General features: G+C 44.7%; 1 protein-coding gene across 10 annotated transcripts in view; it reads left to right on the top strand.

Annotated features, from left to right (window-relative positions):
• pard3bb (par-3 family cell polarity regulator beta b) overlaps positions 1-27,286 on the top strand; it is a 539,900-nt gene that overhangs the window by 491,984 nt on the left and 20,630 nt on the right. For all 10 annotated transcript variants that reach the window (XM_090230480.1, XM_090230482.1, XM_090230481.1 and 7 more), the window contains one exon: positions 14,483-14,565. In XM_090230480.1, the coding sequence (XP_090086606.1) occupies positions 14,483-14,565 (83 nt within the window). The remainder of the gene's footprint in view (positions 1-14,482; positions 14,566-27,286) is intronic.

Below are 27,286 nucleotides of genomic sequence, written 5' to 3' on the forward strand. Positions count from 1 at the left end.
TGATGTGGTTGGATATCATATCCTGTACATGTTAAATGATGTGGTTGGATATCATATCCTGTACATGTTAAATGATGTGGTTGGATATCATATCCTGTACATGTTAAATGATGTGGTTGGATATCATATCCTGTACATGTTAAATGATGTGGTTGGATATCATATCCTGTACATGTTAAATGATGTGGTTGGATATCATATCCTGAACATGTTAAATGATGTGGTTGGATATCATATCCTGTACATGTTAAATGATGTGGTTGGATATCATATCCTGTACATACTAAATGATGTGGTTGGATTTCATATCCTGTACATGTTAAATGATGTGGTTGGATATCATATCCTGTACATACTAAATGATGTGGTTGGATTTCATATCCTGTACATGTTAAATGATGTGGTTGGATATCATATCCTGTACATACTAAATGATGTGGTTGGATATCATATCCTGTACATGTTAAATGATGTGGTTGGATATCATATCCTGTACATGTTAAATGATGTGGTTGGATATCATATCCTGTACATGCTAAATGATGTGGTTGGATATCATATCCTGTACATGTTAAATGATGTGGTTGGATATCATATCCTGTACATGTTAAATGATGTGGTTGGATATCATATCTTGTACATGTTAAATGATGTGGTTGGATATCATATCCTGTACATGTTAAATGATGTGGTTGGATATCATATCCTGTACATGTTAAATGATGTGGTTGGATATCATATCCTGTACATGTTAAATGATGTGGTTGGATATCATATCCTGAACATGTTAAATGATGTGGTTGGATATCATATCCTGTACATGTTAAATGATGTGGTTGGATATCATATCCTGTACATACTAAATGATGTGGTTGGATTTCATATCCTGTACATGTTAAATGATGTGGTTGGATATCATATCCTGTACATACTAAATGATGTGGTTGGATATCATATCCTGTACATGTTAAATGATGTGGTTGGATATCATATCCTGTACATGTTAAATGATGTGGTTGGATATCATATCCTGTACATGTTAAATGATGTGGTTGGATATCATATCCTGTACATGTTAAATGATGTGGTTGGATATCATATCATGTACATGTTAAATGATGTGGTTGGATATCATATCCTGTACATGTTAAATGATGTGGTTGGATATCATATCCTGTACATACTAAATGATGTGGTTGGATATCATATCCGGTACATACTAAATGATGTGGTTGGATATCATATCCTGTACATGCTAAATGATGTGGTTGGACATCATATCCTGTACATACTAAATGATGTGGTTGGATATCATATCCTGTACATGTTAAATGATGTGGTTGGATATCATATCCTGTACATGTTAAATGATGTGGTTGGATATCATATCCTGTACATGTTAAATGATGTGGTTGGATATCATATCCTGTACATGTTAAATGATGTGGTTGGATATCATATCATGTACATGTTAAATGATGTGGTTGGATATCATATCCTGTACATGTTAAATGATGTGGTTGGATATCATATCCTGTACATACTAAATGATGTGGTTGGATATCATATCCGGTACATACTAAATGATGTGGTTGGATATCATATCCTGTACATGCTAAATGATGTGGTTGGACATCATATCCTGTACATACTAAATGATGTGGTTGGATATCATATCCTGTACATGTTAAATGATGTGGTTGGATATCATATCCTGTACATGTTAAATGATGTGGTTGGATATCATATCCTGTACATGTTAAATGATGTGGTTGGATATCATATCCTGTACATGTTAAATGATGTGGTTGGATATCATATCCTGTACATGTTAAATGATGTGGTTGGATATCATATCATGTACATACTAAATGATGTGGTTGGATATCATATCCTGTACATGTTAAATGATGTGGTTGGATATCATATCCTGTACATACTAAATGATGTGGTTGGATATCATATCCTGTACATGTTAAATGATGTGGTTGGATATCATATCCTGTACATACTAAATGATGTGGTTGGATATCATATCCTGTACATGTTAAATGATGTGGTTGGATATCATATCCTGTACATACTAAATGATGTGGTTGGATATCATATCCTGTACATGTTAAATGATGTGGTTGGATATCATATCCTGTACATGTTAAATGATGTGGTTGGATATCATATCCTGTACATGTTAAATGATGTGGTTGGATATCATATCCTGTACATGTTAAATGATGTGGTTGGATATCATATCCTGTACATGTTAAATGATGTGGTTGGATATCATATCCTGTACATGTTAAATGATGTGGTTGGATATCATATCCTGTACATGTTAAATGATGTGGTTGGATATCATATCCTGTACTTGTTAAATGATGTGGTTGGATATCATATCCTGTACATGTTAAATGATGTGGTTGGATTTCATATCCTGTACATGTTAAATGATGTGGTTGGATATCATATCCTGTACATGTTAAATGATGTGGTTGGATATCATATCCTGTACATGTTAAATGATGTGGTTGGATATCATATCCTGTACATGTTAAATGATGTGGTTGGATATCATATCCTGTACATGTTAAATGATGTGGTTGGATATCATATCCTGTACATGTTAAATGATGTGGTTGGATATCATATCCTGTACATGTTAAATGATGTGGTTGGATATCATATCCTGTACATACTAAATGATGTGGTTGGATATCATATCCTGTACATGTTAAATGATGTGGTTGGATATCATATCCTGTACATGTTAAATGATGTGGTTGGATATCATATCCTGTACATGTTAAATGATGTGGTTGGATATCATATCCTGTACATGTTAAATGATGTGGTTGGATATCATATCCTGTACATGTTAAATGATGTGGTTGGATATCATATCCTGTACATGTTAAATGATGTGGTTGGATATCATATCCTGTACATGTTAAATGATGTGGTTGGATATCATATCCTGTACTTGTTAAATGATGTGGTTGGATATCATATCCTGTACATGTTAAATGATGTGGTTGGATTTCATATCCTGTACATGTTAAATGATGTGGTTGGATATCATATCCTGTACATGTTAAATGATGTGGTTGGATATCATATCCTGTACATGTTAAATGATGTGGTTGGATATCATATCCTGTACATGTTAAATGATGTGGTTGGATATCATATCCTGTACATGTTAAATGATGTGGTTGGATATCATATCCTGTACATGTTAAATGATGTGGTTGGATATCATATCCTGTACATGTTAAATGATGTGGTTGGATATCATATCCTGTACATGTTAAATGATGTGGTTGGATATCATATCCTGTACATACTAAATGATGTGGTTGGATATCATATCCTGTACATGTTAAATGATGTGGTTGGATATCATATCCTGTACATGTTAAATGATGTGGTTGGATATCAAATCCTGTACATGTTAAATGATGTGGTTGGATATCATATCCTGTACATGTTAAATGATGTGGTTGGATATCATATCCTGTACATGTTAAATGATGTGGTTGGATATCATATCCTGTACATGTTAAATGATGTGGTTGGATATCATATCCTGTACATGTTAAATGATGTGGTTGGATATCATATCCTGTACATACTAAATTATGTGGTTGGATATCATATCCTGTACATGTTAAATGATGTGGTTGGATATCATATCCTGTACATACTAAATGATGTGGTTGGATATCATATCCTGTACATGTTAAATGATGTGGTTGGATATCATATCCTGTACATACTAAATGATGTGGTTGGATATCATATCCTGTACATGTTAAATGATGTGGTTGGATATCATATCCTGTACATACTAAATGATGTGGTTGGATATCATATCCTGTACATGTTAAATGATGTGGTTGGATATCATATCCTGTACATACTAAATGATGTGGTTGGATATCATATCCTGTACATGTTAAATGATGTGGTTGGATATCATATCCTGTACATGTTAAATGATGTGGTTGGATATCATATCCTGTACATGTTAAATGATGTGGTTGGATATCATATCCTGTACATGTTAAATGATGTGGTTGGATATCATATCCTGTACATGTTAAATGATGTGGTTGGATATCATATCCTGTACATACTAAATTATGTGGTTGGATATCATATCCTGTACATGTTAAATGATGTGGTTGGATATCATATCCTGTACATGCTAAATGATGTGGTTGGATATCATATCCTGTACATGCTAAATGATGTGGTTGGATATCATATCCTGTACATACTAAATTATGTGGTTGGATATCATATCCTGTACATGTTAAATGATGTGGTTGGATATCATATCCTGTACATGTTAAATGATGTGGTTGGATATCATATCCTGTACATGCTAAATGATGTGGTTGGATATCATATCCTGTACATGTTAAATGATGTGGTTGGATATCATATCCTGTACATGTTAAATGATGTGGTTGGATATCATATCCTGTACATGTTAAATGATGTGGTTGGATATCATATCCTGTACATACTAAATTATGTGGTTGGATATCATATCCTGTACATGTTAAATTATGTTTATTTGATATAATGAAACATTGTGAATTCATGCCTCACTTCACTATAGTATCTAATGTAGAGTGAACACACACAAACACACCTGTGTGTACTGAACCGTAAGTCATTTATAATGGTGTTGAATGGCTGTTCTACAGGACTCTACCCAACACACACCTCACATGTCCCCGCTACCCAACACACACACACCTCACATGTCCCTGCTGAGAGGAGTCCCCCGCTACCCAACACACACACACACCTCACATGTCCCTGTTGAGAGGAGTCCCCCGCTACCCAACACACACACACACACCTCACATGTCCCTGCTGACAGGAGTCCCCCGCTACCCAACACACACCTCACATGTCCCTGTTGAGAGGAGTCCCCCGCTACCCAACACACACCTCACATGTCCCCGCTGAGAGGAGTCCCCCACTACCCAACACACACCTCACAATAATTCCCAGACCGGAGCACACACACACACACACACACACACACACACACACACACACACACACAGAGTAAAGCGTTGTGTTTAATCAGCCTCTAGCCAGCATCACACAGTAAAGCGTTGTGTTTACTCAGCCTCTAGCCAGCATCACACAGTAAAGCTTTGTGTTTACTCAGCCTCTAGCCAGCATCACACAGTAAAGCGTTGTGTTTACTCAGCCTCTAGCCAGCATCACACAGTAAAGCGTTGTGTTTACTCAGCCTCTAGCCAGCATCACACTGTAAAGCGTTGTGTTTACTCAGCCTCTAGCCAGCATCACACAGTAAAGCGTTGTGTTTACTCAGCGTCTAGCCAGCATCACACAGTAAAGCTTTGTGTTTACTCAGCCTCTAGCCAGCATCACACAGTAAAGCGTTGTGTTTACTCAGCCTCTAGCCAGCATCACACAGTAAAGCTTTGTGTTTACTCAGCCTCTAGCCAGCATCACACAGTAAAGCTTTGTGTTTCCTCAGCCTCTAGCCAGCATCACACAGTAAAGCGTTGTGTTTCCTCAGCCTCTAGCCAGCATCACACAGTAAAGCGTTGTGTTTCCTCAGCCTCTAGCCAGCATCACACAGTAAAGCTCCTGATCTAATCTAGACTGATCCATATGCATGAGCCCACAGCAGAGAGCACACACACACACACACACACACACACACTGTACACAGGATGTTAAATCTGAACCTAGACTGGTTGATACTATTATTATCCCAGGATGTTAAATCTGAACCTAGACTGGTTGATATTATTATTATCCCAGGATGTTAAATCTGAACCTAGACTGGTTGATACTATTATTATCCCAGGATGTTAAATCTGAACCTAGACTGGTTGATACTATTATTATCCCAGGATGTTAAATCTGAACCTAGACTGGTTGGCATCCAACTCTGATCAACTCAACAAACTTACTTAGTGTTAACAATGTTTATTAATCCAAAGGGTTAGGAAAGAGAATGGTGGTGGACAGGCAAAAAGGTCAAAACCAGATCAGAGTCCAGGAGGTACAGAGTGGAAGACCGGCTCGATGTCAGGGCAGGCACAATGGTCAGGCAGGCAGGTACAGAGTCCAGAACGGGCAAGGTTCAAAACCGGGAGGACTAGAAAAAAGAGAATGCAAAAAGCAGGAGAACCGGAAAAACGCTGGTTGACTTGGAAACATACAAGGCGAACTGACACAGAGAGACAGGAAACACAGAGATAAATACACTGGTACAGAGAGACAGGAAACACAGAGATAAATACACTGGGGAAAATAAGTGACACCCAGAGGGGGTGGAGACAATCACAAGGACAGGTGACACAGATCAGGGCATGACAGTTAGATACCACTGCACTGTTGGAGCTGGGAACACAAGCATTTAGTTAGATATTAATGTTGGAGCTAGGAACACAAGCATTTAGTTAGATACTACTGTACTGTTGGAGCTAGGAACACAAGCATTTAGTTAGATATTGCTGCACTGTTGGAGCTAGGAACACAAGCATTTAGTTAGATATTAATGTTGGAGCTAGGAACACAAGCATTTAGTTAGATATTACTGTACTGTTGGAGCTAGGAACACAAGCATTTAGTTAGATACTACTGCACTGTTGGAGCTAGGAACACAAGCATTTAGTTAGATATTACTGCACTGTTGGAGCTAGAAACACAAGCATTTAGTTAGATATTACTGCACTGTTGGAGCTAGGAACATAAGCATTTAGTTTGATATTACTGCACTGTTGGAGCTGGGAACACAAGCATTTAGTTAGATATTACTGTTGGAGCTAGGAACACAAGCATTTAGTTAGATATTACTGTTGGAGCTAGAAACACAAGCATTTAGTTAGATATTACTGCACTGTTGGAGCTGGGAACACAAGCATTTAGTTAGATATTACTGCACTGTTGGAGCTGGGAACACAAGCATTTAGTTAGATATTACTGTTGGAGCTAGAAACACAAGCATTTAGTTAGATACTACTGTTGGAGCTAGGAACACCAGCATTTAGTTAGATATTACTGCACTGTTGGAGCTGGGAACACAAGCATTTAGTTAGATACTACTGTTGGAGCTGGGAACACAAGCATTTAGTTAGATATTACTGCACTGTTGGAGCTAGAAACACAAGCATTTAGTTAGATATTACTGCACTGTCTGAGCTAGAAACACAAGCATTTAGTTAGATATTACTGCACTGTTGGAGCTAGGAACACAAGCATTTAGTTAGATATTACTGCACTGTTGGAGCTAGGAACACAAGCATTTAGTTAGATATTACTGTTGGAGCTCGGAACACAAGCATTTAGTTAGATATTACTGCACTGTTGGAGCTAGGAACACAAGCATTTAGTTAGATATTACTGCACTGTTGGAGCTAGAAACACAAGCATTTAGTTAGATATCACTGCACTGTCTGAGCTAGAAACACAAGCATTTAGTTAGATATTACTGCACTGTTGGAGCTAGGAACACAAGCATTTAGTTAGATATTACTGCACTGTTGGAGCTAGGAACACAAGCATTTAGTTAGATATTACTGTTGGAGCTAGGAACACAGGCATTTAGTTAGATATTACTGCACTGTTGGAGCTAGAAACACAAGCATTTAGTTAGATACTACTATTGGAGCTACGAACACAAGCATTTAGTTAGATATTACTGTTGGAGCTAGGAACACAAGCATTTAGTTAGATACTGCTGCACTGTTGAAGCTAGGAACACAAGCATTTAGTTAGATACTACTGCACTGTTGGAGCTGGAAACACAAGCATTTAGTTAGATATTACTGTTGGAGCTGGGAACACAAGCATTTAGTTAGATATTACTGTTGGAGCTGGGAACACAAGCATTTAGTTTGATACTACTGTTGGAGCTAGGAACACAAGCATTTAGTTAGATATTACTGTACTGTTGGAGCTAGGAACACAAGCATTTAGTTAGATATTACTGTACTGTTGGAGCTAGGAACACAACCATTTAGTTAGATATTACTGCACTGTTGGAGCTGGGAACACAAGCATTTAGTTAGATATTACTGCACTGTTGGAGCTGGAAACACAAGCATTATATATTACTGTTGGAGCTAGGAACACAAGCATTTAGTTTGATACTACTGTTGGAGCTGGGAACACAACCATTTAGTTAGATACTACTGCACTGTTGGAGCTAGAAACACAAGCATTTAGTTAGATATTACTGTTGGAGCTGGGAACACAAGCATTTAGTTAGATATTACTGTTGGAGCTGGGAACACAAGCATTTAGTTTGATACTACTGTTGGAGCTGGGAACACAACCATTTAGTTAGATACTACTGCACTGTTGGAGCTAGAAACACAAGCATTTAGTTAGATATTACTGCAATGTTGGAGCTAGGAACACAACCATTTAGTTAGATACTACTGTTGGAGCTGGGAACACAACCATTTAGTTAGATATTACTGCACTGTTGGAGCTAGAAACACAAGCATTTAGTTAGATATTACTGCAATGTTGGAGCTAGAAACACAAGCATTTAGTTAGATATTACTGTTGGAGCTGGGAACACAAGCATTTAGTTTGATACTACTGTTGGAGCTGGGAACACAACCATTTAGTTAGATATTACTGCACTGTTGGAGCTAGAAACACAAGCATTTAGTTAGATATTACTGCAATGTTGGAGCTACGAACACAAGCATTTAGCTACACCTGCAATAACATCTGCTGAACATGTGTCATGACGTTGGCCTGGGGGGGTTGGTTTATGACAGTCCTAAATACCTCTTTCCCCCTCTTTCCTCTCTCTACCCTACTGATGTTACATTTGCAAAAACCCCTTGTTTAACATAGAGATTCTCACATGTTTCTGAGGAATGTTATTGTCATTAGGACGTGATGCGTTGGTACATATGATAGATTTTGTGTCTATGTGACGCTGGTCTATGTCTGTAACTGTAGCGTGTCTACGACAGGTCATTGGTTTATCGTTTGTCTGTCGTTATGTCTGATATTTGTCTGAAACATCGTTCTCCCCTGCTGCTGTCTTGGTTGGACCAGGTCTCTTGAAAAATAGATTTTTATCTTAAGGAGACTTAAATAAAGGTTCAACAAAACAGAAATTAACTATCTTTCAAATACGCTTTTACCTCAGAAATCACTAACTGACCATTTATGTATCTTTGTATTTAGAAGTACTGTGAAATTATCATAAATTATCATAAATTACACACGCATGTGACGTGTTGATTGATCTCTTCTGGTTTCACCCTCTGGTCTAAGGTCATGTCACCATAGTGATCAGGCAGTGATAATTCTCATTGGTCTAATTATTACAGTTTGTGGGGATGAGAGGGGAGAGAGGGATGAGAGCAGAGAGGGATGAGAGCAGAGAGGGATGAGGGGAGAGAGGGATGAGAGCAGATAGGGATTAGGGGAGAGAGGGATGAGGAGAGATGAGGAGAGAGGGATGAGGGGAGAGAGGGATGAGGAGAGATGAGGAGAGAGGGATGAGGGGAGAGAGGGATGAGGGGAGAGAAGGATGAGAGGGATGTAGAGCTTCTGAGATCTGTAGTTACAACAGGACCATCTCTACCTATCTATGTCAAACTGATCTATAGTTACAACAACCATCTGACAGAAAGAGAGATTGAACAGAAATGACAGACAGACAGACAGAAAGACCCGTGGACATTCACTTACCATCTCATTTAGAATCACTTCTACCAACACTATCTTGCCTGGACCCATCTGTCAACCCTTCTCCTCATCTCCCATTCCATCTGTCAACCTGTCTCCTCATCTCCCATTCCATCTGTCAACCTGTCTCCTCATCTCCCATTCCATCTGTCAACCTGTCTCCTCATCTCCCATTCCATCTGTCAACCTGTCTCCTTATCTCCCATTCCATCTGTCAACCTGTCTCCTCATCTCCCATTCCATCTGTCAACCTGTCTCCTCATCTCCCATTCCATCTGTCAACCTGTCTCCTCATCTCCCATTCCATCTGTCAACCTGTCTCCTCATCTCCCATTCCATCTGTCAACCTGTCTCCTTATCTCCCATTCCATCTGTCAACCTGTCTCCTTATCTCCCATTCCATCTGTCAACCTGTCTCCTCATCTCCCATTCCATCTGTCAACCTGTCTCCTCATCTCCCATTCCATCTGTCAACCTGTCTCCTCACTCCCATTCCATCTGTCAACCTGTCTCCTCACTCCCATTCCATCTGTCAACCTGTCTCCTCATCTCCCATTCCATCTGTCAACCTGTCTCATCTCCTATTCCATCTGTCAACCTGTCTCCTAATCTCCCATTCCATCTGTCAACCTGTCTCCTCACTCCCATTCCATCTGTCAACCCGTCTCCTCACTCCCTTTCCATCTGTCAACCTGTCTCCTCACTCCCATTCCATCTGTCAACCTGTCTCCTCATCTCCCATTCCATCTGTCAACCCTTCTCCTTATCTCCCATTCCATCTGTCAACCTGCCTCCTCATCTCCCATTCCATCTGTCAACCTGTCTCCTCACTCCCATTCCATCTGTCAACCTGTCTCCTCATCTCCCATTCCATCTGTCAACCTGTCTCCTCATCTCCCATTCCATCTGTCAACCTGTCTCCTCATCTCCTATTCCATCTGTCAACCCTTCTCCTTATCTCCCATTCCATCTGTCAACCCTTCTCCTTTATCTCCCATTCCATCTGTCAACCTGTCTCCTCATCTCCCATTCCATCTGTCAACCCTTCTCCTCATCTCCCATTCCATCTGTCAACCTGTCTCCTTATCTCCCATTCCATCTGTCAACCTGTCTCCTTATCTCCCATTCCATCTGTCAACCTGTCTCCTTATCTCCCATTCCATCTGTCAACCTGTCTCCTTATCTCCCATTCCATCTGTCAACCTGTCTCCTCATCTCCCATTCCATCTGTCAACCTGTCTCCTTTATCTCCCATTCCATCTGTCAACCTGTCTCCTCATCTCCCATTCCATCTGTCAACCCTTCTCCTCATCTCCCATTCCATCTGTCAACCTGTCTCCTTATCTCCCATTCCATCTGTCAACCTGTCTCCTTATCTCCCATTCCATCTGTCAACCTGTCTCCTCATCTCCCATTCCATCTGTCAACCTGTCTCCTTATCTCCCATTCCATCTGTCAACCTGTCTCCTCGTGTCCCATTCCATCTGTCAACCTGTCTCCTCGTGTCCCATTCCATCTGTCAACCTGTCTCCTCGTGTCCCATTCCATCTGTCAACCTGTCTCCTTATCTCCCATTCCATCTGTCAACCCTTCTCCTTATCTCCCATTCCATCTGTCAACCTGTCTCCTCGTGTCCCATTCCATCTGTCAACCTGTCTCCTCGTGTCCCATTCCATCTGTCAACCTGTCTCCTCGTGTCCCATTCCATCTGTCAACCTGTCTCCTCATCTCCCATTCCATCTGTCAACCTGTCTCCTCATCTCCCGTTCCATCTGTCAACCTGTCTCCTCATCATTCCCGGGGCTAGGTAATGTGGTGTCTCAGAGATATAAGAGCAGTAAAGACATTTCAGGGTTTTTTTTTTAAACGGTCAGGAAAAGCAGCACTTTATATTCCTGCAGGTGCCTTGCCATTATGAGTCTGTGTGAGAGAGGTGGCAGAGCAGGGAGCATATATTTAAAAACCTGCTCATTGAGGCTGATGAGACTATTCCTCTCATACTGGCCCCCGGAAAAGAGGAGCTGGTTGTTCATAATGGTTCCAACCTTCATCTGTCAGGGACTGCTAAATGTACTGGAATCATTTCTGCATTGGATTATGTGTCAGGGTTTATAATGTATTAACTCAGATCGCTAGCTGTGTGTCTCTGCATGAAGTTCTCCTCTCTCTCCCCCACACTCTCTCACTCTCTCCATCGCTCTCTCTCCCTCACTCTCTCCATCTCTCTCTCCCACACTCTCTCCATCTCTCTCTCTCTCTCCCTCACTCTCTCCCACTCTCTCCATCTCTCTCTCCCACTCTCTCTCCCTTTCTTCTTCACGTTCTCTCTCAAACTTCTATCACTCTATCCTCTTAGTGGGTGAAAAGGAGTCTTTATCATTTCAACCTGAATGGCAGCTTGAATGTGATGTACATTAGAGAAATATGATGATGTGGTTGGTGTGAACAAACTGTTTTGCTGTGAAGGAGGCTGAGATCTGTAGAAACCAGAAACAGTGTTGAATGGTAGAGAGGATAAGCTCTTCTCTCTTAAATTGCTCATCTAGCTGCAAATGTAATACGGCTCACTTAATCTGCCTCTTCCTCTGTCAGGAGATGAAACCGGGGTTAGGGCTAGTAATGGGGCTAGGGGTTAGGGCTAGTAATGGGGCTAGTAATGGGGCTAGGGGTTAGGTTTGGAGATGGGGCTGGGGGTTAGGTTTGGAGATGGGGCTGGGGGTTAGGTTTGGAGACGGGGCTAGGGGTTAGGTTTGGAGACGGGGCTAGGGGTTAGGTTTGGAGATGGGGCTGGGGCTTAGGTTTGGAGATGGGGCTAGGGGTTAGGTTTGGAGATGGGGCTGGGGGTTAGGTTTGGAGATGGGGCTGGGGGTTAGGTTTGGAGATGGGGCTGGGGGTTAGGGCTAGTAATGGGGCTAGGGATTAGGTTTGGAGATGGGGCTAGGGGTTAGGGCTAATAATGGGGCTAGGGGTTAGGTTTGGAGATGGGGCTGGGGGTTAGGTTTGGAGATGGGGCTGGGGGTTAGGTTTGGAGATGGGGCTGGGGGTTAGGGCTAATAATGGGTCTAGGGGTTAGGTTTGCAGATGGGGCTGGGGGTTAGGGCTAGTAATGGGGCTAGGGGTTAGGTTTGGAGACGGGGCTGGGGGTTAGGTTTGGAGATGGGGCTGGGGGTTAGGGCTAATAATGGGGCTAGGGGTTAGGTTTGGAGATGGGGCTAGGGGTTAGGTTTGGAGACGGGGCTAGGGATTAGGGCTAATAATGGGGCTAGGGGTTAGGTTTGGAGATGGGGCTGGGGGTTAGGTTTGGAGATGGGGCTGGGGGTTAGGTTTGGAGATGGGGCTGGGGGTTAGGTTTGGAGATGGGGCTAGGGGTTAGGTTTGGAGACGGGGCTAGGGGTTAGGGCTAATAATGGGGCTAGGGGTTAGGTTTGGAGATGGGGCTGGGGGTTAGGTTTGGAGATGGGGCTGGGGGTTAGGGCTAATAATGGGGCTAGGGATTAGGTTTGGAGATGGGGCTAGGGGTTAGGGCTAGTAATGGGGCTAAGGGTTAGGTTTGGAGATGGGGCTAGGGGTTAGGTTTGGAGACGGGGCTAGGGGTTAGGGGTGGAGACAGGGCTAGGGGTTAGGTTTGGAGACGGGGTTAGGTTTGGAGACGGGGCTAGGGTTGGAGACGGGGTTAGGGTTGGAGACGGGGCTAGAGGCTAGGCATGGAGACGGGGCTAGGGGTGGAGACGGGGCTAGGGGTGGAGACAGGGCTAGGGGTGGAGACGGGGCTAGGGGTGGAGATGGGGCTAGGGGTGGAGACGGGGCTAGTGGCTAAGGTTGGAGACGGGGCTAGGGGTGGAGACGGGGCTAGGGTTGGAGACGGGGCTAGGGGTGGAGACGGGGCTAGGGGTGGAGATGGGGCTAGGGGTGGAGACGGGGCTAGTGGCTAAGGTTGGAGACGGGGCTAGGGGTGGAGGGGTGGTATGAGACGTGAGTTAGGGCGACTTAGTCGCCTCCTTCCAGTTTTTACCAATATCATCTGGGATGGAGTGCCTGCACCCCTCCGCTCGATCTCATGGGGCTAAAACTTTAAATCCCCAATAACCAGGTTTACTGAGCCCCTGTCTCTCCTTTCCCTTCTCCAACTCCCTGATTACAGACCCCTGAGCTAGCTAGTTACCATCTGAGTAAGGAGCTGTCTCAGCATTGAGTGACAACCTCCTAGTAACCCATGGAGTAATTGTATGACAGCTAGAGGCTACGGTGGAGACTGTATAACTTCATTCATAAGTTATCCACTTACTGACCCAGTGTCCTCTCTCTCTCTCTGTCTCTCTCTCTGTCTCTCTCTCTCTCTCTCCCCTCTCTCTGTCTCTCTCTCCCCTCTCTGTCTCTGTCTCTCTCTCTCTGTCTCTCTCTCTCTCCCCTCTCTCTCTCTCTCTCTGTCTCTCAATTCAATTCAATTCAAGGGCTTTATTGGCATGGGAAACATGTGTTAACATTGCCAAAGCAAGTGAGGTAGATAATATATAAAGTGAATATATAAAGTTAAATAAACAATAAAAATTAACAGTAAACATCACACATACAGAAGTTTCAAAACAATAAAGACATTACAAATGTCATATTATATATATATACAGTGTTTTCTCTCTCTCCCCTCTCTCTCTCTCTGTCTCTCTCTCTCTGTCTCTCTCGCTCTCCCCTCTCTCTCTCTCTCCTCTCTCTCTCTCTCCCCTCTCTCTCTCTCCGTCTCTCTCTCTCCTCTCCTTGGTGACAGGTGAGAGTGGCTGGACCTGGGCCTGATCATCGTCTAGCTCCACGCTACGAAGAGGTGGAGCGACAGTATGCTTCCTTGCCCAGGTAAATACATCTCTCTCTGGTCTCTGTCTCTCGCTGTCTTCCCACTCCTCTTTCCTCCTCTCCCCACTCCTCTTTCCTCCTGTCCCCACTCCTCTTTCCTCCTCTCCCCACTCCTCTTTCCTCCTCTCCCCACTCCTCTTCCCTCCCCTCCCCACTCCTCTTTCCTCCTCTCCCCACTCCTCTTTCCTCCTCTCCCCACTCCTCCTCTCCCCTCCCCACTCCTCTTTCCTCCTCTCCCCACTCCTCTTTCCTCCTCTCCCCACTCCTCTTTCCTCCTCTCCCCACTCCTCTTTCCTCCTCTCCCCACTCCTCTTTCCACCTCTTCCCACTCCTCTTTCCTCCTCTCCCCACTCCTCTTTCCTCCTCTCCCCACTCCTCCCCTCCCCTCCCCACTCCTCTTGCCTCCTCTCCCCACTCCTCTTTCCTCCTCTCCCCACTCCTCCCCTCCCCTCCCCACTCCTCTTTCCTCCTCTCCCCACTCCTCTTTCCTCCTCTCTCCACTCCTCCCCTCCCCTCCCCACTCCTCTTTCCTCCTCTCCCCACTCCTCTTTCCTCCTCTCCTCACTCCTCCCCTCCCCTCCCCTCCCCACTCCTCTTTCCTCCTCTCCCCACTCCTCTTTCCTCCTCTCCCCACTCCTCTTTCCTCCTCTCCCCACTCCTCCCCTCCCCTCCCCACTCCTCTTTCCTCCTCTCCCCACTCCTCTTTCCTCCTCTCCCCACTCCTCCCCTCCCCTCCCCACTCCTCTTTCCTCCTCTCCCTACTCCTCTTTCCTCCTCTCCCCACTCCTCTTTCCTCCTCTCCCCACTCCTCTTTCCTCCTCTCCCCACTCCTCCCCTCCCCTCCCCACTCCTCTTTCCTCCTCTCCCCACTCCTCTTTCCTCCTCTCCCCACTCCTCTTTCCTCCTCTCCCCTCTCCCCACTCCTCCCCTCCCCACTCCTCTTTCCTCCCCTCCCCACTCCTCTTTCCTCCTCTCCCTACTCCTCTTTCCTCCTCTCCCCACTCCTCTTTCCTCCTCTCCCCACTCCTCTTTCCTCCTCTCCCCACTCCTCTTTCCTCCTCTCCCACTCCTCTTTCGTCCTCTCCCCACTCCTCTTTCCTCCTCTCCCCACTCCTCTTTCCTCCTCTCCCCACTCCTCTTTCCTCCTCTCCCCACTCCTCCCCTCCCCTTGACTAAACGGTCAGAGCAGTGCATCAGTAGAAGGGGGTGCCTCTTCCTCCTCCTCCCTCTCTCCTCTCCTCCTCCCTGCGCTCCGAGTGCTTAATAATCCTCTTTAAAGCTTATAATTAAATCTGGAGTGTCTGCCTTGTGAGGCCCTCTCATCGAGGGAATCCACCTGATCCTGTCCCTGGAGACGGGGACACAGACGGGAGGTGTAACCTGATATCTGCCCTCACAGCAGCTCCCAACACAGTCCAGAGAGAGGGTTATACACACAGCCCTGGCCCTCTCTCTCTTCACCTCGTCCTCTCTCTCTCTCCCTCTGCTTCTCTCTCCCTCTCGGTCTCTCTCTCTCTCTCTCTCTCTCCCCCCCCCCCCCCCTCCTCTGTGCATTGTGTTTGCTGTGTGCAACCAACCACAGCAACCCAAGCAAACAACAACTTTGTGCTCTGCTGCAATGGCAGCTGACATGTTATCTGTTTCTCTGTTCACACCCAGTGCTGAGTAAACAACGTGTTAAAGATCAACAGTGTATCTGAGTCCCAAATGCCACTCCTCGTCTCTATATTTGGGGTGGGGGTTTGAATTATTTCACTATTCAAATAGCATCATACGTTGTTTTTTTTTTTTTTATGTCGGTTAAATGCGATTTTATTTTTGATTTTAAACATATGTTTTTAACCTGAGCTCTGCTGAACGAGGGAGAGACGGCTGCAGTCGCTGGTGCGTGAGCAGACAAGGAGACTCGGCTACAGTCGTCAAGACTATCTAACTTATAGCAGCCACAGTGATGTTTATCATCCCATACAACAGTTGACTGGAGTAGCTTAGAGAAGCTAGCCAGCTATAGCGAGCTAGGCTAATTGAGGCTGTGCTTTCTCCCCCAAGGCCACCTGTTGGTTGTTTGTTGTAGCCTGCGTAGCTTCTCATTTCGCTAACTCTTAATTCGCTCCATCTTGCGTTAGTGAACTCTCACTCCACTTGGCGACACGTTGAACCTCTTTGTCTCTTTGATTGGCCAACCTAAACAACAAGCTACGCGTGAAGGTTACCGATTGGCTACCGGTCTTTTTATGAGGCGTCAGTCATTATTCCATTAATAATTTGACCTGTCGTGGTATATCCTTGTATGTAACAATGTCACATTAATATTTATTTTATTTTATTTTAGACAAATACTTTTTAGTGTTAAAATACTACCGTCTGGTTGGATGTTTGAATTCCCGTGCACATCCCTACCCTGTACAGTGAGCTGCTTTAGAGAGAGGTTGGATGTTTGAATTCCCGTGCACATCCCTACCCTGTACGATGAGCTGCTTTAGAGAGAGGTTGGATGTTTGAATTCCCGTGCACATCCCTACCCTGTACGCTGCTTTAGAGAGAGGTTGGATGTTTGAATTCCCGTGCACATCCCTACGCTGTACAGTGAGCTTCTTTAGAGAGAGGTTGGATGTTTCTGTCACGGTGTATTCTAAATTGTATTTATTTAATTTAACCTTTATTTAACTAGGCAAGTCAGTTAAGGACTAATTCTTATTTACAATGACGGCCTACCAAAAGGAAAAAGGCCTCCTACGAGGACGGGGCCTGGGATTAAACATTTTAATAAATTGAATAAAAAATATAGGACAAAACACACATCACGAGAAGAGAGACACCACAACACAACATAAAGAGAGACCTAAGACAACAACATGGTAGCAACACAGCATGGTAGAAACACAACATGATAACAACATGGTAGCAACATGGTAGCAACATGGTAACAACACAACATGGTAGCAACATGGTAGCAACACAACATGATAGCAACACAACATGGTAGCAACATGGTAGCAACACAACATGGTAGCAACACAACATGGTAGCAACATAACATGGTAGCAACACAACATGGTAGCAACATGGTAGCAACACAACATGGTGACAACACAACATGGTAGCAACACAACATGGTAGCAACACAACCTGGTAGCAACATAACATGGTAGCAACACAACATGGTAGCAACACAACATGGTAGCAACACAACATGAAAACAACATGGTAGCAACACAACATGGTAGCAACACAACATGGTAGCAACATGGTAGCAACACAACATGGTAGCAACACAACATGGTAGCAACACAACATGGTAGCAACTCAACATGGTAGCAACACACCATGGTAGCAACACACCATGGTAGCAACACAACATGGTAGCAACACAACATGGTAGCAACACACCATGGTAGCAACACACCATGGTAGCAACACAACATGGTAGCAACTCAACATGGTAGCAACACACCATGGTAGCAACTCAACATGGTAGCAACACACCATGGTAGCAACACACCATGGTAGCAACACAACATGGTAGCAACTCAACATGGTAGTAGCAGGCAGATGTGAGAATGCTGAAGCAGTCATGGGTTTGAGGCCTGCCTGGCTCGGTCAGAGTTAGTCTGGTGCTGAAAGATACCAGAAAACATACTGACATCCCAAAATGCACCGTGTTGCCTTCAACCTTCCACAGACATAGCTAGAGGACTTGCTAAACATCCCTGTGAGAGAGGGAATTAAAGGAGACTGAGAGGGAGAGAGAGTTGAGGGAGAGAGTTGAATGACAGAGAGTTGAAGGAGAGAGAGAGAGAGGGAGAGAGTTGAAAGAGAGAGAGAGAGGATAGAGAACGAGAGAGAGTTGAAGTAGAGAGGATAGAGAGGGAGAGAGTTGAAGGAGAGAGAGCGAGTATCAGGGGGTTTTGATGTCTAGCTAAATTAAAACATGAGCCAGCCACTGATATACTGTATATATCTCTCTCTCACACACACACACACACACACACACACACACACACACACACACACACACACACACACACACACAGCACCGCAGCACAGCAGCGAACCAAACAAACCCAGCCCAATGTCAGCAGAAGTTAACTTTTTCAAAGCCATTTCCTCATCAAATGACCTCTGTGCTCCCTTCCTTTCTATTGATATGTTATTATGCTCTGAGCCTTACACAAAAAGGGCTTCGGGGTATTAAGGCTTGGGGTAAGAAGGGCTGGGGTAATAAGGGCTGGGGTAATAAGGGTTGGGGTAATAAGGGCTGGGGTAATAAGGGTTGGGGTAATAAAGGATGGGGTAATAGGGGCTGGGATAATAAGGGCAGGGGTAATAAGGGCTGGGGTAATAAGGGTTGGGGTAATAAGGTCTGGGGTAATAAGGGTTGGGGTAATAAGGGTTGGGGTAATAAGGGCTGGGGTAATAAGGGTTGGGGTAATAAGGGCTGGGGTAATAAGGGTTGGGGTAATAAGGGTTTGGGTAATAAGGGCTGGGGTAATAAGGATTGGGGTAATAAGGGTTGGGGTAATAAGGGCTGGGGTAATAAGGGCTAGGTAATAAGGGTTGGGGTAATAAGGGCTGGGGTAATAAGGTTTGGGGTAATAAAGGCTAGGTAATAAGGGCTAGGTAATAAGGGTTGGGGTAATAAGGGCTGGGGTAATAAGGTTTGGGGTAATAAGGGTTGGGGAAATAAGGGCTGGGGTACTAAGGGTTGGGGTAATAAGGGTTGGGGTAATAAGGGCTGGGGTACTAAGGGTTGGGGTAATAAGGGCTGGGGTACTAAGGGTTGGGGTAATAAGGGCTGGGGTACTAAGGGCTGGGGTACTAAGGGCTGGGGTACTAAGGGCTGGTGTGTGAAATGTGAAATGTCAGAATAAAATAGTAGAGAAAATTATTTATTTCAGCTTTTATTTATTTCATCACATTCCCAGTGGGTCAGAAGTTTACATTCACTCAATTAGTATTTGTTAGCATTGCCTTTAAATTGTTTAACTTGGGTCAAACGTTTCAGGTAGCCTTCCACAAGCTTCCCACAATAAGTTGGGTGAATTTTGGCCAATTCCTCCTGACAGAGCTGGTGTAACTGAGTCAGGTTTGTAGGCCTCCTTGCTCACACATGCCATTTCAGTTCTGCCCACAAATGTTCTACAGAATTGAGGTCAGGGCTTTGATGGCCACTCCAATACCGTGACTTTGTTGTCCTTAAGCCGTTTTGCCGCAACTTTGGAAGTATGCTTGGGGTCATTGTCCATTTGGAAGACCCATTTTCGACCAAGCTTTAACTTCCTGACTGGAGTCTTGAGATGTTGCTTCAATATATCCACATAATTTTCCCTCCCTCATGTAGCCATCTATTTTGTGAAGTGCACCAGTCCCTCCTGCAGCAAAGCACCCCCACAACATGATGCTGCCACCCCCGTGCTTCACGGTTGGGATGGTGTTCTTCGGCTTGCAAGCCTCCCCCTTTTTCCTCCAAACATAACGATGGTCATTATGGCCAAACAGTTCAATTTTTGTTTCATCAGACCAGAGGACATTTCTCCGAAAAGTACGGTCTTTGTCCCCATGTGCATTTGCAAACCGTAGTCTGGCTTTTTTATGGCGGTTTTGAAGCAGTGGCTTCTTCCTTGCTGAGCGGACTTTCAGGTTATGTCGATTTAGGACTCGTTTTACTGTGGATATAGATACTTTTGTACCTGTTTCCTCCAGCATCTTCACAAGGTCCTTTGCTGTTGTTCTGGGATTGATTTGCACTTTTCGCACCAAAGTACATTCATCTCTAGGAGACAGAATGCGTCTCCTTCCTGAGCGGTCTGACGGCTGCGTGGTCCCATGGTGTTTATACTTGTGTACTATTGTTTATACAGATGAACATGGTATCTTCAGGCGTTTGGAAATTGCTCCCGAGGATGAACAAGACTTGTGGAGGTCTAAAAACAATTTCTGATGTCTTGGCTGATTTATTTTGATTTTCCCATGATGTCAAGCAAAGAGGCACTGAGTTTGAGGGTAGGCCTTGAAATACATCCAATTGACTCAAATGATGTCAATTAGCAGAAGCAGAAGCAATAATCAGAAGCTTCTAAAGCCATGACATCATTTTCTGGAATTTTCCAAGCTGTTTAAAGGCACATTCAACTTAGTGTATGTAAACTTCTGACCCACTGGAATTGTGATACAGTGAATTATAAGTGAAATAATCTGTCTATAAACAATTGTTGGAAAAATGACTTGGGTCAAAATAAATATAAATAAGCATAAATATGGGTTGTATTTACAATGGTGTTTGTTCTTCACTGGTTGACCTTTTCTTGTGGCAACAGGTCACAAATCTTGCTGCTGTGATGGCACACTGTGGAATTTCACCCAGTAGATATGGGAGTTTTTCAAAATTGGGTTTGTTTTTCAAATTCTTTGTGGATCTGTGATCTGAGGGAAATATGTGTCTCTAATATGGTCATACATTGGACAGGAGGTTAGGAAGTGCAGCTCAGTTTCCACCTCATTTTGTGGGCAGTGTGCACATAGCCTGTCTTCTCTTGAGAGCCATGTCTGCCTACGGCAGCCTTTCTCAATAGCAAGGCTATGCTCACTGAGTCTGTACATAGTCAAAGCTTTCCTTAATTTTGGGTCAGTCACAGTGGTCAGGTATTCTGCCGCTGTGTACTCTCTGTGTAGGGACAAATAGCATTCTAGTTTGCTCTGTTTTATTGTTAATTCTTTCCAATGTGTCAAGTAATTATATTTTTGTTTTCTCATGATTTGGTTGGGTATAATTGTGCTGCTGTCCTGGGGCTCTGTAGGGTGTGTTTGTGAACAGAGCCCCAGGACCAGCTTGCTTAGGGGACTCGTCTCCAGGTTCATCTCTCTGTAGGTGTTGGCTTTGTTATGGAAGGTTTGGGAATCGCTTCCTTTTAGGTGGTTGTAGAATTTAATGGCTCTTTTCTGGATTTTGATCATTTGTGGGTATCGGCCTAATTCTGCTCTGCATGCATTATTTGGTGTTCTACGTTGTACACTGAGGATATTTTTGCAGAATTCTGCGTGCAGAGTCTCAATTTGGTGTTTGTCCCATTTTGTAAAATCTTGGTTGGTGAGCGGACCCCAGACCTCACAACCATAAAGGGCAATGGGCTCTATGACTGAGTATTTTTAGCCAGATCCTAATTGGTATGTTGCTCTCTTTCTCTCTCTTCTCTGTTTGTTATTCCAGACCTAGTACCTCAGCTCCGAGGACCCTTCATGGCCTATGCTTTTCCCTGGCTAATGATATTCCAAACCCAAGGCCAATTGAGTGCCCTATCCTCTCATTGTCCCCTTGGCCTGGCTGCCTTGGCCTGGCTGCCTTGGCCTGGCTGGCTCTCTCACAGGGCAGAGTGTGGATGTGTATGAAATGGCCCCCTATTCCCTATGTAGTGAACTTATCCTATGCAGGCTCTGGTCAAAAGTAGTGCACTGCTTAGGAAATAGGGTGTCCTTCCAGACACAGACTAGGACAGCCAGTCAGCCAGTCAGCCATTCAGTCAGCCAGTCAGCCAGCCAGTCAGTCAGCCAGTCAGCCAGACAGTCAGCCAGTCAGTCAGCCAGTCAGTCAGCCAGACAGTCAGTCAGTCAGTCAGTCAGCCAGTCAGTCAGCCAGCCAGTCAGCCAGTCATCCAATCAGTCAGTCAGCCAGTCAGTCAGCCAGTCAGTCAGTCAGTCAGTCTGTCAATCATCCAATCAGCCAGTCAGTCAGCCAGTCTTCCAATCAGCCAGCCGGCCAGTCAGCCAACCAGTCAGCCAGCCGGCCAGTCAGCCAACCAGTCAGTCAGCCAACCAGTCGGCCGGCCGGTCGGCCTGCCATTCACCCAACCAGTCAGCCAGCCAGTCGGCCAGTCAGCCAGCTCTCAGCACCTCCACCCCTCCATATGAACCCAATTACAGCCATTACCAAAATAAAAAAGGTTGTTTCATTCACAGCCCTAACCCGGGGTTATCCAATCAGAACAGCCGTTCACCCACTCCTTTTAGATGGTTGGGTTATCACAGCAAGTCAAAAAGTTTTGGCCGTCCTTTCATTTCCTCGTTAGACTGATAATGAAGTGATTAATGCACGGATGGTTGGTTTCTCTCTCTCTGTCTCTCTCTCTGTCTCTCTCTCTGTCTCTCTCTCTGTCTCTCTCTCTGTCTCTCTCTTCGTCTCTCTTTGTCTCTCTCTCCTCTCCTCTCTCTCTCTCGCTCTCTGTGAACTTGGGTCGAGAGTTACATTGTTTCAGTCCTCTCTCTCTCTCTCTCTCTCTCTCTCTCTCTCTCTCTCTCTCTCTCTCTCTCTCTCTCTCTCTCTCTCTCTCTCTCTCTCTCTCTCTCTCGCTCTCTCTCTCTCTCTCTCTCTCTCTCTCCAACAGTTTTACCCAGAGTTATAGTTCTGAAACAGCACAGTTTAACCCAGGGTTATAGTTCTGAAACAGTGTAACCCAGGGTTATAGTTCTGAAACAGTTTAACCCAGGGTTATAGTTCTGAAACAGTTTAACCCAGGGTAATAGTTCTGAAACAGTTTAACCCAGGGTAATAGTTCTGAAACAGTTTAACCCAGGGTTATAGTTCTGAAACAGTTTAACCCAGGGTTATAGTTCTGAAACAGTTTAACCCAGGGTAATAGTTCTGAAACAGTTTAACCCAGGGTAATAGTTCTGAAACAGTTTAACCCAGGGTTATAGTTCTGAAACAGTTTAACCCAGGGTTATAGTTCTGAGACAGTTTAATCCAGGGTAATAGTTCTGAAACAGCACAGTTTAACCCAGGGTAATAGTTCTGAGACAGTTTAACCCAGGGTTATAGTTCTGAAACAGTTTAACCCAGGGTTATAGTTCTGAAACAGCACAGTTTAACCCAGGGTAATAGTTCTGAGACAGTTTAACCCAGGGTTATAGTTCTGAAACAGTTTAACCCAGGGTTATAGTTCTGAAACAGTTTAACCCAGGGTTATAGTTCTGAAACAATTTAACCCAGGGTTATAGTTCTGAAACAGTTTAACCCAGGGTTATAGTTCTGAAACAGTTTAACCCAGGGTTATAGTTCTGAAACAGTTTAACCCAGGGTTATAGTTCTGAAACAGTTTAACCCAGGGTAATAGTTCTGAAACAGTTTAACCCAGGGTAATAGTTCTGAAACAGTTTAACCCAGGGTTATAGTTCTGAAACAGCACAGTTTAAATCTGGAGAGGAGAAGAATTTAGAGACAATATGCTGATATAAACAGTAAAAAGTCCATAGTCTGAGATGGCACCCATTCCCTATGCAGTACACTACTTTAGACCAGGACCCTATGGCACCCTATACCCTATGCAGTACACTACTTTAGACCAGGACCCTATGGTACCCTATTCCCTATGTAGTGCATTACTTTAGGCCAGGGCCCTATGGCACCCTATTCCCTATGTAGTGCATTACTTCAGGCCAGGGCCCCTTGGCACCCTATTCCCTATGTAGTGCATTACTTTAGACCAGGGCCCTATGGCACCCTACTCCCTATGTAGTGCACTATTTTAGACCTGGACACAGGGTGCTCTATATAGGGGATAGGTTGCAATTTCCGATATTCCAGACTCCCATGTACACTGAACCAGACTCCCATAGCTGTCATTATATCGCTGTCATTACCAATACACTGAACCAGACTCCCATAGCTGTCATTACCAATACACTGAACCAGACTCCCATAGCTGTCATTATATCGCTGTAATTACCAATACACTGAACCAGACTCCCATAGCTGTCATTACCAATACACTGAACCAGACTCCCATGTCTGTCATTACCAATACACTGAACCAGACTCCCATAGCTGTCATTACCAGTACACTGAACCAGACTCCCATAGCTGTCATTACCAATACACTGAACCAGTATCCCATAGCTGTCATTACCAATACACTGAACCAGTATCCCATAGCTGTCATTACCAATACACTGAACCAGACTCCCATAGCTGTCATTACCAATACACTGAACCAGACTCCCATAGCTGTCATTACCAATACACTGAACCAGACTCCCATAGTGTCATTACCAATACACTGAACCAGACTCCCATAGTGTCATTACCAATACACTGAACCAGACTCCCATAGCTGTTATTACCAATACACTGAACCAGACTCCCATAGCTGTCATTACCAATACACTGAACCAGACTCCCATAGCTGTCATTACCAATACACTGAACCAGACTCCCATAGCTGTCATTATATAGCTGTCATTACCAATACACTGAACCAGACTCCCATAGCTGTCATTATATAGCTGTCATTACCAATACACTGAACCAGACTCCCATAGCTGTCATTACCAATACACTGAACCAGACTCCCATAGCTGTCATTACCAATACACTGAACCAGACTCCCATAGCTGTCATTACCAATACACTGAACCAGACTCCCATAGCTGTCATTACCAATACACTGAACCAGACTCCCATAGCTATCATGATATAGCTGTCATTACCAATACACTGAACCAGACTCCCATAGTGTCATTACCAATACACTGAACCAGACTCCACTCCCATAGCTGAGGAATCAGGAGAAGAGCAGTCAGTCAGTCAGTATGAGGGCTCAGGAGAAGAGCAGCAGTCAGTCAGTCAGTATGAGGGATCAGGAGAAGAGCAGCAGTCAGTCAGTCAGTCAGTATGAGGGATCTGGAGAAGAGCAGCAGTCAGTCAGTATGAGGGCTCAGGAGAAGAGCAGCAGTCAGTCAGTCAGTATGAGGGATCTGGAGAAGAGCAGCAGTCAGTCAGTCAGTCAGTATGAGGGATCAGGAGAAGAGCAGCAGTCAGTCAGTCAGTCAGTATGAGGGATCAGGAGAAGAGCAGCAGTCAGTCAGTCAGTATGAGGGATCAGGAGAAGAGCAGCAGTCAGTCAGTCAGTCAGTATGAGGGATCTGGAGAAGAGCAGCAGTCAGTCAGTATGAGGGCTCAGGAGAAGAGCAGCAGTCAGTCAGTCAGTATGAGGGCTCAGGAGAAGAGCAGCAGTCAGTCAGTCAGTATGAGGGCTCAGGAGAAGAGCAGCAGACAGTCAGTATGAGGGATCAAGAGAAGAGCAGCAGTCAGTCAGTCAGTATGAGGCATCAGGAGAAGAGCAGTCAGTCAGTCAGTATGAGGGATCAGGAGAAGGGCAGCAGTCAGTCAGTATGAGTGATCAGGAGAAGAGCAGCAGTCAGTCAGTCAGTCAGTCAGTATGAGGGATCAGGAGAAGAGCAGCAGTCAGTCAGTATGAGGGATCAGGAGAAGAGCAGCAGTCAGTCAGTATGAGGGATCTGGAGAAGAGCAGCAGTCAGTCAGTCAGTATGAGGGATCAGGAGAAGAGCAGCAGTCAGTCAGTCAATATGAGGAATCAGGAGAAGAGCAGTCAGTCAGTCAGTATGAGGGATCAGGAGAAGAGCAGCAGTCAGTATGAGGGCTCAGGAGAAGAGCAGCAGTCAGTCAGTCAGTATGAGGAATCAGGAGAAGAGCAGTCAGTTAGTCAGTCAGTCTGAGGGCTCAGGAGAAGAGCAGCAGTCAGTCAGTCAGTCTGAGGGCTCAGGAGAAGAGCAGCAGTCAGTCAGTCAGTATGAGGCATCAGGAGAAGAGCAGTCAGTCAGTCAGTATGAGGGATCAGGAGAAGGGCAGCAGTCAGTCAGTCAGTCAGTCAGTATGAGGGATCAGGAGAAGAGCAGCAGTCAGTCAGTCAGTATGAGGGATCAGGAGAAGAGCAGCAGTCAGTCAGTATGAGGGATCAGGAGAAGAGCAGCAGTCAGTCAGTATGAGGGATCTGGAGAAGAGCAGCAGTCAGTCAGTCAGTATGAGGGATCAGGAGAAGAGCAGCAGTCAGTCAGTCAGTCTGAGGAATCAGGAGAAGAGCAGCAGTCAGTCAGTATGAGGGCTCAGGAGAAGAGCAGCAGTCAGTCAGTCAGTATGAGGAATCAGGAGAAGAGCAGTCAGTCAGTCAGTCAGTATGAGGGCTCAGGAGAAGAGCAGCAGTCAGTCAGTCAGTATGAGGGATCAGGAGAAGAGCAGCAGTCAGTCAGTATGAGGGATCTGGAGAAGAGCAGCAGTCAGTCAGTCAGTATGAGGGATCAGGAGAAGAGCAGCAGTCAGTCAGTCAGTATGAGGAATCAGGAGAAGAGCAGTCAGTCAGTCAGTATGAGGGATCAGGAGAAGAGCAGCAGTCAGTCAGTATGAGGGCTCAGGAGAAGAGCAGCAGTCAGTCAGTATGAGGGCTCAGGAGAAGAGCAGCAGTCAGTCAGTATGAGGGCTCAGGAGAAGAGCAGTCAGTCAGTCAGTATGAGGGCTCGGGAGAAGAGCAGCAGTCAGTCAGTCAGTCAGTATGAGGAATCAGGAGAAGAGCAGTCAGTCAGTCAGTCAGTATGAGGGATCAGGAGAAGAGCAGCAGTCAGTCAGTATGAGGGCTCGGGAGAAGAGCAGCAGTCAGTCAGTCAGTCAGTATGAGGAATCAGGAGAAGAGCAGCAGTCAGTCAGTCAGTATGAGGGCTCAGGAGAAGAGCAGCAGTCAGTCAGTCAGTGTGAGGGCTCAGGAGAAGAGCAGCAGACAGTCAGTATGAGGGATCAAGAGAAGAGCAGCAGTCAGTCAGTCAGTCAGTATGAGGAATCAGGAGAAGAGCAGTCAGTCAGTCAGTATGAGGCATCAGGAGAAGAGCAGTCAGTCAGTCAGTATGAGGGATCTGGAGAAGAGCAGCAGTCAGTCAGTAT

Source organism: Oncorhynchus mykiss, chromosome 3 (assembly GCF_057628025.1).
Source record: "Oncorhynchus mykiss isolate SJ-2025 chromosome 3, ASM5762802v1, whole genome shotgun sequence".
In the NCBI taxonomy this organism is placed as follows: domain Eukaryota; kingdom Metazoa; phylum Chordata; class Actinopteri; order Salmoniformes; family Salmonidae; genus Oncorhynchus; species Oncorhynchus mykiss.